At 40.1% G+C, this 16,340-nt stretch overlaps 1 protein-coding gene across 4 annotated transcripts in view; it reads left to right on the top strand.

Moving 5' to 3' along the window:
* Positions 1 to 1,863: 1,863 nt before the first annotated feature.
* Positions 1,864 to 16,340, top strand: part of loxhd1a (lipoxygenase homology PLAT domains 1a) — a 34,496-nt gene continuing 20,019 nt past the window's right edge. The window contains exons 1-16 of one of the 4 annotated variants that reach the window (XR_004335672.1): positions 1,864 to 3,813; positions 6,511 to 6,625; positions 8,350 to 8,430; positions 9,849 to 10,033; positions 10,905 to 11,003; positions 11,478 to 11,626; positions 11,721 to 11,844; positions 12,078 to 12,328; positions 12,406 to 12,541; positions 12,725 to 12,885; positions 13,006 to 13,092; positions 13,497 to 13,632; positions 13,770 to 13,924; positions 14,020 to 14,180; positions 15,049 to 15,125; positions 15,244 to 15,440. Coding sequence is in view for 3 of the 4 variants with exons in the window: in XM_032539836.1 (XP_032395727.1) it covers positions 3,078 to 3,813; positions 6,511 to 6,625; positions 8,350 to 8,430; positions 9,849 to 10,033; positions 10,905 to 11,003; positions 11,478 to 11,626; positions 11,721 to 11,844; positions 12,078 to 12,328; positions 12,406 to 12,541; positions 12,725 to 12,885; positions 13,006 to 13,092; positions 13,497 to 13,632; positions 13,770 to 13,924; positions 14,020 to 14,180; positions 15,049 to 15,125; positions 15,244 to 15,440 (2,850 nt within the window). In the remaining variant the exon portion in view is untranslated. Of the gene's footprint in view, positions 3,814 to 6,510; positions 6,626 to 8,305; positions 8,431 to 9,810; positions 10,034 to 10,904; positions 11,004 to 11,477; positions 11,627 to 11,720; positions 11,845 to 12,077; positions 12,329 to 12,405; positions 12,542 to 12,724; positions 12,886 to 13,005; positions 13,093 to 13,496; positions 13,633 to 13,769; positions 13,925 to 14,019; positions 14,181 to 15,048; positions 15,126 to 15,243; positions 15,441 to 16,340 lie in introns of those variants that run through there. The other 3 variants (XM_032539836.1, XM_032539838.1, XM_032539837.1) reach the window with 3 other exon arrangements.

Here is a 16,340-nt window from a genome sequence, read left to right on the forward strand (position 1 = left end):
GCTAAAACTCCTGCGCTTATGCGCTCCACCAGCCTTAGATGAAAATTATGCTTTTGAAAACATGTTATTTCTGACAAAAAATGAAAGACTTTTGAAATGGCATGTCTATTTTGTCTTGCCGAGCTGAGATGAGAACAATCGGAACATGGCTGTATTATTGTTCAAAGAGAAATTTTAGGCATCCAGTAGCTTAGACAACCATAACACAACAAACACATACACGCATATCTCACAAAAAAATCACTCACAGAAATGTACAGAGTTAAAGTGCTAAGGTAGACTGTGTGCAATGGTGGTAGTGCAAAAGAGAACAGTGTGCGGATGAATTGGTGCAATAGCTTATTATTAAATATATATGACTATGAACTGTGTAGTGTGGGGCGGCAGTGTCCATGATCGCCAGCTTCCTACTCATGGTCTGTTCCTCTGCAGGTGTTGTGAGTGACTCCAGCTCAATGCCAATATACATACTGTATAAGTATAGGCTATGCAAGCGAGGTATATATTTATGAGAAAGTGAAGTATCCATGTATGTGCAAGTAAAGTATGTATGTGCGTAGGCCTACAAGTGATGCCTATATTAGCATATGCGCAAGTAAAGTATATGTGCAAGTGTTTAGCACCAGTGTTTGTAGGGCTATGTGCAAGTGAGGTATTCAATTCTGGCCTACGCTACTTCATTAGGCGGAGCCCCCTTGATTCCTGTTATAGTTTCTCAGTGGCGTTTTAACGGAACCAAACCCGGATGCTCGACACTACTACCTCCACATTGAGCGGCCCAGCAGGCGCACACTCCCGCGTCAACTATACCATATACTACTATAGTCTATAAACGTTGTTTTGAGCCAAAAGACGTTTTCCAAGCTGTTCGCTCCATCTCCCATAATAAAGTCAGGTGAGGAGACATGGTATAAAAGACTGATAAAGTCTTGGTGCGTGAATGCTTCCTGTGAGTTCTCTTAGTACAGCCATGCGAGAGCGTGAAAATCAGCCGCGTTGTACGTGCTACGGGCTTTGCTATTGGTTAACAACATAACCACAAAACCACACCGAGGCCTTGGCTCGGCTCCACCCACTTCGGTGTTCATCTTTTTCGTAGCTAGTCCTGTCAAAGTTTCTCGTCTGTTTCAGCCTACTCTCTTCCTCCGCTCCGTATGTATAACAACAGTTGACTTTAAAATAGATAGTTAACTAAAAGTAATTGATAAACGGTTGAAATAGCAAGCTCACCAAAGGTGATGGATATCATAAAAGTAGCCAGCTAACTTAATACGCCGTTCAAATAGTTAACAAAAGAAATTAAGTTTAAATAGTTCCAGTGGTTAAAAGTAATGGATAACAGTTGTGACAGTAAGCTAGCTAGCTAAATAGTTAAACGTAGCTACGCCTTATGGATACCGTTTAAATAGTAGTAGTATGCCTAAAGTATAGCAAGCATAACGTTACACATAATAATTAAAGTTATTTTAACAATATACAGGTTTCCTACGAAGGTCTTAAGTTTAGTCTCGTGATATCATTACCATGCAGTTCTTCTTCATTTAAATACCAGGGAAAAGTAAGAAAAAAATAGGTGGTCTGCAGGACATCTTCTTAGCCTACATGAATGTTGTAAATGTGATTGAATCACTAATGCTACAGTATTCTTCACTAGTCGTTAGTGAAGAACAATGTAGCATTTGGTCTTTATGTTAGGGGAATGATTCCTCACTGCACTGGGTCAAATGAGGTTTGACGTTTTGACTCTGCTGTCATCCGTAGGTTGGGTAATCCAATGGTGAAAGTCAAAATCTGACCTTCACCTTGATGCCTACATGATCAGGTGTCAGGTGTGAGCAATAAGGCCAGTGTGATGAAACATATTCTGTTGCTTTTCTTGCATGTTAATGTTGATATTCAATTAAATATGTGATAACTAAACCTATGCTGGGTAAACAACTCAATATTTTTTTTTAGGATTTCCCATTGTAAAGCAATACAGTATGCAAATGTCCATCATATTAAAGCAATTTTGCCCTCTGAACCAATAATGGGAGGGAAATTTTGATGTCTGCTCGAAGCATTGACTAGACTTGCATTTGAGCTGTCTTAAAAATCTACATCAGGAAGGAAATGCTTAAGATTACTTACTTCAGTGAGTAATTTACTGAACTATGATTTTAGATTAGTCTTTTTTTGGTAAATCTAGTAAATCTTTGGGGCACAAAAAATAATGTAAAGCTTCATTACTGAGAGGAGAAGGATCAGTACAAGTTTTTGGAAGGAATGGCTCTTTTGGACAGAACCTGGCTAACTATTTCCCTCTGTTTCTAGTTGTTATGCTAAGCCAAACAAACCACCTGCTGGCCCAAGCTTCATGTTGAGCGCACAAGTACTATTAATCTCCTCATTTAACTCTCAGCAAGAAAGCAAGTAAGCCTATTTTAAGTGAACACTGATGTTTGCTGAATGCAGCCAGAAAAGAAATAAATCATTGCTTCAAGTATTATTTAATCATCAGTGGGAAATCTTAAGATGCAGTCAGTATGTTGCCAGTCATGTGTTTCTTTTTCCTTATACACATTGCTACACTTTGTTCTACAGTATCAGAAAAAAACAAAAGAAAGTTGTTGTAAGGGAGGAAGTTTGTGTGTGTGTTAATGCGTCTATCTGTCTGTGTGCATGCTACTGCAGGTAAAAGCGAGACTCCCCCGGCCCGTAAAGCGATCCTAACACCATGAATAATGAAGCGTGCCGTGGCAAAGAGGATAAGTTCTCTGTGCAAGGCTCCTTTTTCACAGGGCTTTCTCCCGTGGATCACGTGAGTGCTGAGGTGACAGTAATTTTTCATGAGTAGTGTGTGTTATCATATGGCCATAAACTACCAAGGTTGGAGACATCCAGGTAGCCACTGCACCCTCTGCGTGTCCTGAGTCTGTAAACCTGCAGTCTGTAAACCTGCAGCTGCACACACCTATGCTGCTCTGAACCCCAGGACCTCTCTGCAGCGTCAAAGGGTCAAATGAATTGTCTTACACCATTACAAACTCAAAGCAGCACTTACGAAACTAAAGGCTAGGGAAGTGGATGAATAAAAGATGCCGTCGAAACAGAAAAAATCCACAGCTTCGGAAGAAACCGAAGAGGTTGATGACGAAGTGGAGGAAACAGAGCCAAAGTTTAAGGAAAGGAGCAACGGTGTGACCCGTGCGGAGACCACAAAAGGAGAGAAGAGTCGGAAGAAACACAAGAGCACAGAGAGCTCTGAGAATCAGGAGGCACCAGAGAAAGAGAAGAAGAAAAAAGAGGGTGTAAAAGTAAAAGAGAAAAAGAAGAAAAGTAAACCAGATGATGATGTTGAAGCTGTTGCTGTGATTGAAAATGAAGCTGAGGAGGGTGAGCAGAACAATAATGACCCCACGATCAATTCCAAGAAAGAGAAATCAGAGAAGCCTGAAGAGAAAGTGACTGAGGGAGCAAAGGAGGAAAAGAAAAAGAAGAAGAAAAAGTCCTCCTCAGAGAATCCAGAAGGAGAGGAGGAAATGGGATCCAAGGATAAGAAGTCAAAAGATGGAAAAAAGAAAAAGAAGTCTCACAATAATGGTGGTGATGAGGAGCCATTAATTGAGGAGCAGGAAGAGGAGGAGGACTCAAAGAAAAAGAAAAAGAAGAAGGCAAAGAAGGGATCGGCGGACAGTGACGAAGATAAAAAGAAAAAAGGGAAAAAATCCAAAAATAAACAGGTGGACTATGGCGTGATCTACCAGAATGAGCTGCTGAACTACCACACAGACTCGTCTGATGGATATGAGGATGAGTACTACAAAAAGAAAGGTAAGGATTGATATTGTAGAGCTGACAGAGAAGCCACACCTGTTGTATTTCAGGTGAGTCTCAGTTACATAACGTAGACATTTTCCTTTTGGAGTGTCCCAACTGGTTAAGTGTTGAATACAGTTTACCTCTAATTCCTGAGCAGGGGCACCCTGGGGAATCCCTCTGTGATTGCTCTTGGGTGAAAGCTCAGTTATGTTCTACATGAATGGAGCCAAACAGAAGCTCGGGGGCAGACAGGTGCTGGGTGCCGTCCCAGACTACGGGGCTGAGAGAACCACCGGGGGCCAAAGGCAGGGCTAGGAGCCAGAGGAGCTTTCCTAAAGCATATCAGAGGTTTTAAAAGGGCCAGATCCAGATCTTGCAGGAGGTTGCAAAAATATTTTTTTTGTTTGCTTAGGGGAAAAGGGCCCGCAGGGTGCTTCATGAGCTAGGTAAAAAAAATAAGATTCAGCAACCTTGGGCAATACACTGAACTCTGAGATTGATTGTGTGTGAATGTTCATCTGATGAGCAGGTGGCACCTTGTACAACAGCCTCGGCCATGTGTATGAAAGTGTGTGAATGGTGAATGGTTGCTGTACTATGTAAAAGCGTTTTGAGTAGTCATTAAGACTAGAAAAGCACAATACAAATACAGTCCGTGTAACATTATATTGAACAGAATAACCATGGCTGATACGGTAAATTCTTTTTACTAAAACTACTTTAATGTAACCTTGCTTCTGAGCTACTCAGTTGTGTGCGAGATGAGTTACATTATCATCCAATGAAACTCATGAATTAGGTCATATTATCATTTGACAAAATCTGAGCTCAAATGTGTACTTGCTACCTTTTCCTGATCTTTTACATTTTGCAGTTGAAAGACCCTGCAAAAGCCAGTCAGGTTAGACTACTCTGTTGCACTGTTAATGCTCTGCATGCTCAAATTCATGACAATAAACAACACTGTCTCCAAGAAATTATGTTATGTATGCATGTATGCAATAGCAACATTTCTTTTGAGAGAAACAAAATGCCACCTGAATTATGTTTATTTTTTAATTTTTACAACATAATGTGGAATAAACGGATCTGCAAAGACGCAACATGTTCATTCTCAACGTAGCTCATATGTTTACTGTCATCTTATTCTATTTGTTAAAGCTTTTTATGTCTTACCAACCACACTCATTTTGGAGTGCTGGCAATGTGACATTTTCATTGTATTTTCACTGTAAGATAATTTCTACCTTAAAGTAGCTGATTAAAGTTAATGTATTATTAAGGATCATTATTTAGCATCAGTAGCAGTGATACAAGCCCGCGTATATGTCTTTCAACTGTCTGACTCAGGTCTCTGACACTCAAGGAGTTTATCGAGGCACAGTTTTACCAGGCCACTGTCTGTCTGATTTTATCAGGTGTCTCTCTTTCTCTTTAATCTAGCTTTAATAACTCTGCTCACTGTTAATTAGGTATCCATGGCCTTATCGGAGCAACCTAATTACTCTTTATCAGAACCTTTATCAGGTCTCTGCCTCTCCTTTCCTCCTCTCCTGAATGTTTTTTTTAGGTAATTTGTTGGTCTTCTCTTCTGCTTCTTCAGCATGTCTCCCTCATTCAATGTATCCTCTCCTTCCAGTTCCTTTATTCACTCGTTGATGGATGTCTTTTTCACCCTGGATGTCAGTGAACAGTCTACCACCCCTCAAAAACACAGTCTACTTCTGTTCAGACTGGACACAACTTTATCCTTCATCTGATTAGGTTTGACCCTAAGTCCCAGACAGTGTCCCATACCTTTCTGTCTATCTTACATAACTACAGTAGAGAGGAGTTTACATTTGCGTGCAGTAGTGCAGCAGGACTACAGTATATACAATGGAATTACCACTGTATTGGCCAATCTGTTATTTGCTCTATTATCAATTATAAATCCCAGGCAACAGTCAATTGCTGACTATTCTCCTACTGAAGATTTAATGTTGTTACTGTAACCCAAACACAGGCTGTTCAAAAATCTTCTCCAAATAGTGCAGATACGTTGTTTGTGTTTGTCTGATGAGTCATCATCAGCTCATTGGATCCATGGTAACAAAAGTTAAATGAAAAAACACACAATATAATTACACAGACCATAATGCATTTTTGTAAGTAAAGAATAGTCACAAGCATAGTCTACTGTACATAAATACAGTGGTGCTTTGAGCTAAATGCTAACCTGGGACACACTAGCCATTGGGATTGGGTGTAGAATTGATTTGATTCCGATTCAACAGATATCCATTTGGTTAGGAATATTTCAGACTACTGAGTGCTTATCCTGTTTACCTTCCCATCAACTCAGTAGCTTGGCCAGAGAAAGACACACATTTGTGAAATGTGAGAGAGACTTGGCCGGTGTATCACACCAGACATGGATTCGTTGCAGATTCGCCGCATTGAATTCCTTGGCAACCTTGCATGGAAGGAAACATAATGCTCCCTAATGTTTATAGATTATTGGACACTGTCTGAGGATCTGACTTTTTGTCTTTGTCCTTTTATTCAACCTTCTAATTTTTAAATAATTAAGTCATTGTTAGATCTAATAGAACTTATTCGCTATACATGCTCTCACTATTTCATATTTGCAATCTTTATTGAACAACAGAGCATACACTTTTGTTTTATCTCTCCTCTGTCTAATCTCCCCTCTCCTCTCTCTTTCAGTGTATGAGGTGGTCACTATTACTGGTGATGTTAAGGGAGCTGGGACAGATGCTAATGTGTTTGTCACCCTTTTTGGAGAGTTTGGTGTCACGCCCAAGGTTCACCTGGCAAGCAAGTGAGTTTAAATTATAGTTATATTGATGTCATTGTGTTATAGTATGCTTTGAAAAATATGTAAGATCTAAATCAGGTCTCACTGACTTGCTCTAACTTGTTATTTCACTTATTATATCAGGTTGTATGTGTCACATGGTCAATTGGATTTCATTCTGTTTCAGTTCATTTAATTAGTAAGTCTAGCTTGTTTAATACATTTTAAATGTCACCTGTTAACTTTGAACCTTTTCTCTCTTTCAGCACAGAAAAGAGGTATTTTCTAATTAGCCTTTTGAAGGATGGTTATGATTCTGTCCTTGTGTTGAGTTGTATTGTGTATATAACACTGTATGGGGGAGCATTCCTGCTCAGCATTAACCTGATGCCTGTGGAGCCCATAAATCAAAAGAAAAATCAGTTTGCACCCCAAGGATCTCTTTGACCTGTTTGTCAAAACTGCGTCCACCTGAAACTAAAAAATCCTTTGACTTCAGAGAAGCAGCACACTCTGATAAAGGTTTGGTTGTGGTGCAGGAATCCCTCCCCTATACAGTTGCTTAAAATGTCGGACACAGAATATCTGGAGTAAGGAGGAACTATGTGACATGGCCGGTCTTCTTTTCCATTCAGAGGCAAATGAAAGAAGACCGCGATGTCATTTCTGTGGATGATCAAATGACTATCAGGGGATCCTATCAGCAGTTGACTCCCTTTATCTCTGCACACCTTGATTGATAGGGTTACCTGTGCAGCATATAGGATGTACCAACGTATTGTAAGCCACACTGGACCATGTCACCCACACCTGGTCGTGGTCTCATTCATCCACTTTAGACAACATCAACATGCCATGCATTCAGTATCTCCATGCTGTGTGGCCATAGTGTTGCTCAGCAGGTGAAATAGCATGCAGTATATGGATGTTGTTGAGTCACTTGATGAATCATATAATAAATCTATTGCAAAGTAAGGAGTTTCACCTTACTCCGATATATATTAGGTCCTGCCTGTATTGTGTAATGACCGATAAAAACTTTATAACATGATACAGGTAAGGGAGGTTTTTTTTATGTCTCCAAACATATTTGCCCCGATTGAACAATCGCAGCAGATTAAAAATGCAACTCTTTGGAAATTCATTGTGATTATAACAATTTAAAATTGCATGAATTCCAAAGTTTGCATTGGCTTTGCTTTTTCACATAATCAGTGTCTCCCCATCACTGTCTAACAGGTGATTTTACATGGAAACAGAGAACAAGGGCATGTATATATGTGTGCTGGACAGTATTTCATTCTTGCCGGGCTTTTTGACAGTATATGAAACTATGCACTTTAAGTATTCGAGCCCTGGCATTGTCTGATGGTTGAATATTGCAGTGAGATGAGCACAGATGGAGATGTGGGTCAGAGACAAAGGCAGGTATTCTCTGTTAATGGAAAAGAGGGTGTCTGATTCACCGTGGTTGGCAGAGGGGGTCTGCTGTGCACACAAGTTGAGCTTGGCTCTGTGAGGGGTAGAAGTACATGAGGATGAGGGAGCGTTGAAGTGGCCGAGCCTCAGGAGAGTTTCAGATTATACAACTGCCATGAGACCACCTAAGCCATGAGTTTCCTAAGCCAAATCAGTCAGGAAATGTAATTTACTGTTTCAGAGTTCCATTCTTTCTGTCTGGACTGTTTATTCAGCTGCAGTTATCTTTCTCCCAAATTCTGACATTTTCCATGTTTCCCAATTAACAGAAGCCGAACTGCATTTGAGAAGAACAAGACGGATGTTTTCCGTATCAAAACACACAACGTGGGGCCTCTGAAGAAGCTGAGGTGCTGTACAGCAAATTCAATGTGACAGAAAACCACACAGCGTTGACTTTGATTTGTGATAACTTATATATACTGTGTGTGTGTATATATATATATATATATATATATATATATATATATATATATATATATATATCCTATAATGCCTCTTTGCATTGTGGCAGCAGATACACAGAAAACACAACATCACTGTCTATGCTTCATTGTTAAGTATTCCTCACACAGGATCACAGCAGCTTACAGAGAGGATCACACAGAAACATTTCTCACTTATTTTTCAGCTGTGCAGCTGGCCATCAAAGGATTTTATGCAGTGACAGAAGGTTAAGCCCCATCTGTTGGGAGTTAGTGTCTTACTCCAGAAGAGACTGAGTTACATCACAGCACCACACATGAACAGTGAAATGAGGCAGCAAGATACATTTAGTAAAAGATTGCAAAAAGTAGAGATTCTGCACCATGGCTCGGAAAACCTATAAGACTGTTTCTTTTTTCCCAGCATGTTTTACTTCTTTTTTTTCTTTTTTTACTACTGATACTGCTGATCTTGCTTGTCAGATCCATCACCATTATAACTGAGGAAACTCTTCCACTGATAAAGATTGTGTGATATGGTTGAAAGCTCCTGAAAAGGCTAGTAAGTTGACCATGAGTTTTGATTGTGTTGTACTACTTCCAAAGGTATGATTGCTTCTCCAATATTGTTGTCGACATTACCAGAGGAGTGTGAATCTATCCATTTACTCAAATTATATTTCAACAATAAATAGTAGCAGATATTATAAAATCAGACAGAAGGATACAGCAGTTCAGAGTACTAACCTTGAAACTGAGCGCTGCAGAGTTTCTACTAATGTTTACTCAAAATTAGCCACAGGTCCTAAAGTTTACAAGATCCTTTTACAATTTAAATGCTCATATATCTACATTTAACATGGCAGCTACTCATGAACTGAGACCCACTGGTGCTGTAAACCTCTTGGAATTGTCTGGATTAATTGTGTAGGGGCTGGCAGGCACTACTAGTCTCCTGTTTGGCTGTTTTTTCTCTTTATTGTGTGAGCGCTGGCAGAAGCCCATTTTTGGTATCTACACAACTACTCCCAAATGATTTGTCCAACAAAAATCTAATGAACATTAAATCTGGTTGTAATCCAGCACAGGAACCTTAGTGTGTAAATCCTCCGGTTTTTCTCTACTGTCTGTTATTAGCACACACAGTGACTCTTGTGCTTTAAAAGTTGTTAAATCAATATATGTCAAAACAAGTTGCTTGTGACTGTATTTACCACTGCAGAAATTCAAACAACCTAAAATTAATATTTTTTTAAAAATGCATTGGTGCATGTGATGTGGAAACTCATTTGTGATTACCTGCAGGGTGAATTCATGTCACACTATGACGGTTGACTCCCCAGGATTGAGCATGACAACACGGGGATGAACGCCAGCTGGTTCTTGGACAGGGTGTTGGTGACCGACATGAACCGGCCCCATCTGCGTTTCTATTTTGCCTGCAACAACTGGCTGAGTCGGGAAGAGGCTGACAACCTGTTTGTCAGGGACCTGCTGGGCAGCATGAACCCCATGGACGTCCCGAAATGTAGGTTACTCTGGGACAAACGCATAACGCAAAGCAGACACAAAGGTTCACTAAGGTTAAAATGAAATGACAGTTGTTTAAAATTCCAAATACCTCCACTACATTTCAGAGAAACCACTTGGTTTGAAATGTCACCAGAGAGACTACAGTTTTAAGATAAAATACAATACACATAAGCCTTAACAGTTCATAACTAGTAAGACCAAGAGCTCTAATACTTATGCTAATGTCACTGTCTTCTTAAAACCAATTTGACACTGATGTTAGATAGGTAAGTCTTCCAAACTACAAATGTATACCCTTGGCAAATGAACCGGAAAAAATCATTTTAGAAACTTGACAATGATAGCACCATGTGTCTGGACAAAGGTGACTGATTAGCCTACAGATCTTCCTGCAGTTTCATTTTGAAATTGAATGCCATCAGAGTATAATCTTCACGTAAAGCCCACGTGTCCTCTGTTGCAATGTGATCCAACATTTCAGTCCCTGCAGTCAGTCAAGCAGAACATTGTGAAGCCAAGGATCAGGTAAAGACATGAGGACACTGTGCTGTGAGGGAGTGGTCAGAGCAATATGGCTTTTACACACACACACACACACACACACAAACACACACACACACACACACACACACACACACACACACACACACACACACACTGTTATGAATATTTAACTTGGAAACCATCCTACGCTGGATTAGCAAGGCACCTGTCTAATGACAATAGAAAAGTCCAACTAATTATGATTGAAGAGTGCTACTAGGTAGACAGTTGGTTTTGATCAACATTTACTACACTGTTAGTCTTTCTTGGGCATTGGTTATATAAATCACTGTATTCTTGATTTCCTAATTTATGTTTTGCAGTAAATAAATACGTAGTAAGTGTGTTCACTGCTGACATGAAGGGAAGTGGAACTGATGCTGATGTCTTCCTAAACATCTTTGGAGAGAATGGTGACACAGGTAGGGCCTCAACTAATTATTTTTTCATCTTTTATTTTGTGGATAATTTTTCTATTAATTTATCAACCACATAGTCTATACATTGTTGAAAAAAATATTAAATAACTTTAATAACATTTGAATTTCCCATAACCCAAGGAGACAGCTTAAATTGTCTTATTTTGTATTATTTACAGACCAAAACATATTACATTTACAACGATATAAACAAAGAAAAGTGGTAAATCTTCACATTTGTGAAGCTGAAACTGAAATGACTTAAGCAACGAATTGAATATCAAAATAGTAGTTGATTTAGTTTCTGCTCTGGTTCTTTCCTGATCAAGTAATCGCTAGACACATGTGACTCTTATTTACCTCCAACAATAGTCATGACAGATACAGTTGTGTATTTGTTGTTATTGTAATAATATAGCTGGATATGATTTCAATGTGTTTGACTCCTGCTCCAAAATGCTTTGTTTGCTATGAAAGGAGAGAGACGACTGGACAGTGACAAAGACAACTTTGAACGCGGGTCAGAGGACAAGTTTACAATAGAGGCACCAAACCTGGGAAAGCTGAGGAAAATCACCATCGGCCACAACAACAGAGGATCATCAGCTGGATGGTTTCTAGATAAGGCATGTCAAATCTACACATGCATGCATCATTTATTTCACTGACGTGCACACATGCGTAAAAACCCTTGTGATGGTGCATTATGTGTCTTCCCAGGTAGTGATTGATGACATGGGGAATAAAGAGTTGTATGAGTTTCCAGTTAATCGCTGGTTTGCCATGGATGAATGTGATGGCAAAATACAAAGAGATGTGTTGGTTGGATCCGTGCAGCCAATGGGTGAGAACAACACAAGCCACTATTTCACTACAGTAAATGTAAATTTGATTTAAAAATGTACTCTTTTAGGGAATTACAATGTAGACCAAACAATTACACAATTCAAAACAAACACCAATGATATATTTGATGATTTCCAAGAATATATTGTCACAGACTATTATCACATCTCATTCCATTATAAATTATGGATACAAATATTTTTTTTTGTGGATTTTTCTGCATCTACTTAGCAATCGTATACAATGTACAAGTGATGACTGGAGATGTGAGGGGTGCAGGCACCAACTCTAAGATCCACATGGTCATGCACGGCTCCAAGGGCTTAAAGAACAGTGGCAAAGTCTTCCTGGAGGGTGGTGCTTTTGAGCGTGGCCTCATTGACATTTTCAACGTGGAGATTTGTGAACTGATCAGCCCGCTCAGTAGGGTCACCATCGGGCACGACAACGGGGCTGTTGGTGCTGGGTGGTACTGTGAAAAGGTACTACACCTCTGTTTATGCTAACAGAGTGATTCTCAAAGTGTCGTTCACTCATCAAGCATTCGTTTTCCTTCTAGGTAGCAATATATTGTCCGTTCACGGGCATTGAGCAGACGTTTCCGTGCGGGAAGTGGCTGGACGAGGACGAGGGCGACGGACTGATTGAGAGGGAGCTGTACGAGATGGTCTCTCTCAGGCAGAAAAAACAGAAGAGTGGGTGGCTTTATTAAAGTCATAAATCTCTCCTCATTGAAACAAAAACAAATCACTTAGATTCTCTTTACCAAAAATAATTCAAGTTGCATTTAATTGACTTATATCTATCCATATATGTTGACTTCTTATTAAACTAGACTAGCTTACTTTACTATCAAATCTACTCTTCTTTTACTCCAGAGTACCCATGGTCCCTGTGGATTTGGACATCGGATGTGAAGGGGGCAGGGACAGATGCCCAGGTGTTTCTGCAGATCTATGGAGAAAAGGGCAAATCTGATGAGATCAAACTGGAAAACAACTCAGACAGTTTTGAACAGGGCCAGCTTGATAAATTCATGGTAAGCCTTTGCTCATCTGCTTAACTGGGCACATTTCAGTGTCTTCTATCGTTAAATTCTCACACTGATCTACACTAAGTTCCTAAGGAATCATATCTGTTGACTGTATTATCACTGTAGATTGAAATGCCAGACATTGGAAGGCTGCTGAAAGTGCGCATCTGGCATGAGAAGAGATCTCCATTTGCTGGCTGGCATTTAGCAAAAGTGAGACCCCTTGCTCTTTGTGTCTGATCTGTAAGCTGTTCAGTCTTTTGTAGCGTGTCCCCTCTTAGCACTAAGTTAGACACTGAATTAAACTTTAATCTTCACCTGATCTCAGCATTAAAGAAATGATTCTAGCGCCATAGAATAGCGTATGTGTAAATAAGACTGCAATGCAAATGTTTTGCATGAAAGAAATCAGTTTTTCAATCATAAGCTTTCAAAAAACCTTGGCAATCAATTTGGTTTGATGAGTATACGGTACTAGGAAGTAACTTATTTTATCTCACTTTGATTTGGAAAATGTGTATAAATGCCACTGTTTCAGTTTTCATTGTCTGAAGGTTAGATCATGAACCAGAGATGAGGATGTATATAATGACACATGAGGCTGTAACTTTCTGCAGGTCACTTTGCTCAAAACCCTGACAATGGAGAAGTATTCTTTTGAATGTGGTCGTTGGCTGGACATCAATGAAGACGACAATGAGATAATCAGAGAGCTTCCAGCTACTGGAGCGCTCATCAGTGAGCCGCTGCCTTGTAAGAAACACTGAGGACACACACATATTAATGCGCTCGGTTCATCCTTAACACAATCAAGCTGTTTGATAAAGAGTCAGTGCAGATTTTCAAACTCTATGTCTGAATATAGGTGCTCTATGTAATATCATTTCCAGTGATAAAGTATCGAGTCACCATCTGCACTGGAAACGTCAGTGGCAGTGGCACTGATGCCAGCGTCTTCCTCAATATTATTGGTGACCTGGGTGACACAGGAGAGCGACTCATGTTTATGAGCAAAAACAACGTCAACAAATTTGAAAAGGGCAATGTGAGTGCATCATTAATACACAACAAATAAGTAAATATTGTCTGGGAAATGCAATGCCAACATTTTTAACCAGTTTTCTCTCTGTCTACCCTCAGCACGATGAGTTTCTTATTGAGTCTGTGTCCTTGGGCCAGGTGCGCAGAGTGCGTGTCGGTCATGATGGCCGCGGCGGAGGCTGTGGTTGGTTCCTTGACAAGGTGATGGTCAGGGAAGAGGGCCAGCCAGAGAGTTTGGCCATTGAGTTCCCATGTTTCAGGCAAGGCAATATTACTTTACACATAATTTAAAGGAATAGTTTACATATTTTGGGATATACAGTTATATGCTTTCTTGCAGGGAGTTCTTGGAGAAGACCAATACCACTCTCATGTCTGCATGGTACATATGAAGCCAGGAGACAGTTAGCTTAGTTTGGGATAATGTCTGGAAGTAGGGGGAAACTGCTAGCCTTATTGTTTATCTTTGCAATGTGTGTATGTTTAGCTTCTTATTTACGATACAGATATGAGAGTGGTTTTAATCTTCTAATCTAACTCTTGGCAAGATGGCACATTTTCTTCTTAGTTAATTTATCTGTAACCCACCAAACAGCTGGTCAAAATTGCCCTGAAAGCTTCATAAACCAGCCACGCTTACGTTCACTAGTTCTCCAGTGGTGTGTGTCTAAGTAGTTAAGCGGCTGATGGATGAGTTTGCTACTACAAATAGGCACTAAATGCACAGTGGTCAGCCAGCTCTCCTTCAGTAATTGGAGCCAAAACCGCAAGGTGGAGGTGCAGTGTTACATCTGGAAAGAGGCTCTTCCTGAACAACGTAGAACAGTTGTTTGTGTTGCTTGTAGTGGTTATGTTCTGTTTGATCTTTTTTCAGATTGGTTTATTTTGAGGCTAACGGTGATTTAATTTCCTCACAATGATCAATAATACTTTGGGCTACTTCTACTTTTGTACCCTTTCTCCCCTATCCTTGTGTAAATCAAATATGTTTCTAAGTTTATGAATTATTACAAGTTCTAGATTAATCCACAAATTAAATATTCAGGGTAGTTTGGTGGGAGTTGATCTCATTCTTTGTTTAATGCTACATGATTCAATTTTGTTTGTGTCTTTTGTGTTTATCTTCAGGTGGTTGGACCGTAATGAAGATGATGGACAGATTGTTCGCGAGTTAGTCCCAGCTGGAGATGGCCTGCGTCTCTTTAGTGAGTGCATAAATAACGTTTTAAACCAAGGATAGGTTAAGCAAACTAAAAACGGACAACATATCTTATTAATGATTTTTAAAATTACTTTTAATTTCCATCGGTCCACCCTCCCAAGATGTCAGCTACCACTTCGCAATCAAGACAGGCAGTGTAAATGGGGCCAGCTCGGACTCCAGAGTGTTTGTCAAGCTGTATGGGGAGAAGGGTGATACTAACAAGACGATATTGGCAGTTTCTGACAACGACCTCAGGAACTACTACGAGACGGGACAAACTGACATCTTTACACTCGAAACATTTGACATCGGAAAGGCAAGTTTGGACATGAACACACTTCATGGAGAACAGAGTTTATGGTTCGGACATTTATTTGTGTTTACTAGGGCTGTAATGATGTACAAAATTAAACCAAAATTTTGACACTCAGCTTCACGAACCTTTGTCGCAAAGTGAGAAGGCAGAATTGCGACACACCCCTTCAACTCCCAGAGGTATCCTTCCCGTCTAGATCCAATGCTACCACATCTTTAAATTACTATTAGTATTAGTCCTTTTGACGCCTTATCCCTGTTTCGTCTGGTAAATGTAGCTAACTGTAAAGACGGCTAAAAGCAAAAGGGGAGGCACCGATAACGCTAACGGAGGTGTAATGGCCGCTGTTCTGACTCGGGTGCCTGGGTCTGTTTCCCGATGGTTCAGTAAACGGCTGTTAGTGTCCTTAGCACCGAAGTTAAGTGCTGACCGTGATGGCTGCTAGCTGACTGGGGTTTGACTGTGGATGTGTCCCCGGGCCGTGCTGGAATGATAGTGGATGGTTGCTTGCTGTCTGGGGGTTGACTGTGGATGTGTCCCCGGGGCTGTTGTCAACTCTCATCTCAACTGAAGCCTCGCAGCGCCGGGAGACTGAGGCAGAAGACAGGGGTGTGCTGGCTAGTTAAATTACCATTAGATTAGTCATCTGTCTATAAGTGGTGTTAACATTACTGATGAATTTGTGGGTTAGCCCAGAGTTGTTAACCATGGTCAAAAAAATCATACTAAAAATAAATTAGCGTAATCTTATGTTACCCATCAAAAATTACATTAGCATTAGCTACTTGTCAATCAGCACCTTTCCTGTAGGCACCAAAACACTTTTCCTCTTCGTTCCTCCTACAGGTTAGGAGCAAAATTGTCCATTACTGTTACCATTACCATTATTCTTATGTCTCA

Source organism: Etheostoma spectabile, chromosome 16, assembly GCF_008692095.1.
Source record: "Etheostoma spectabile isolate EspeVRDwgs_2016 chromosome 16, UIUC_Espe_1.0, whole genome shotgun sequence".
Classification (NCBI taxonomy): Eukaryota; Metazoa; Chordata; class Actinopteri; order Perciformes; family Percidae; genus Etheostoma; species Etheostoma spectabile.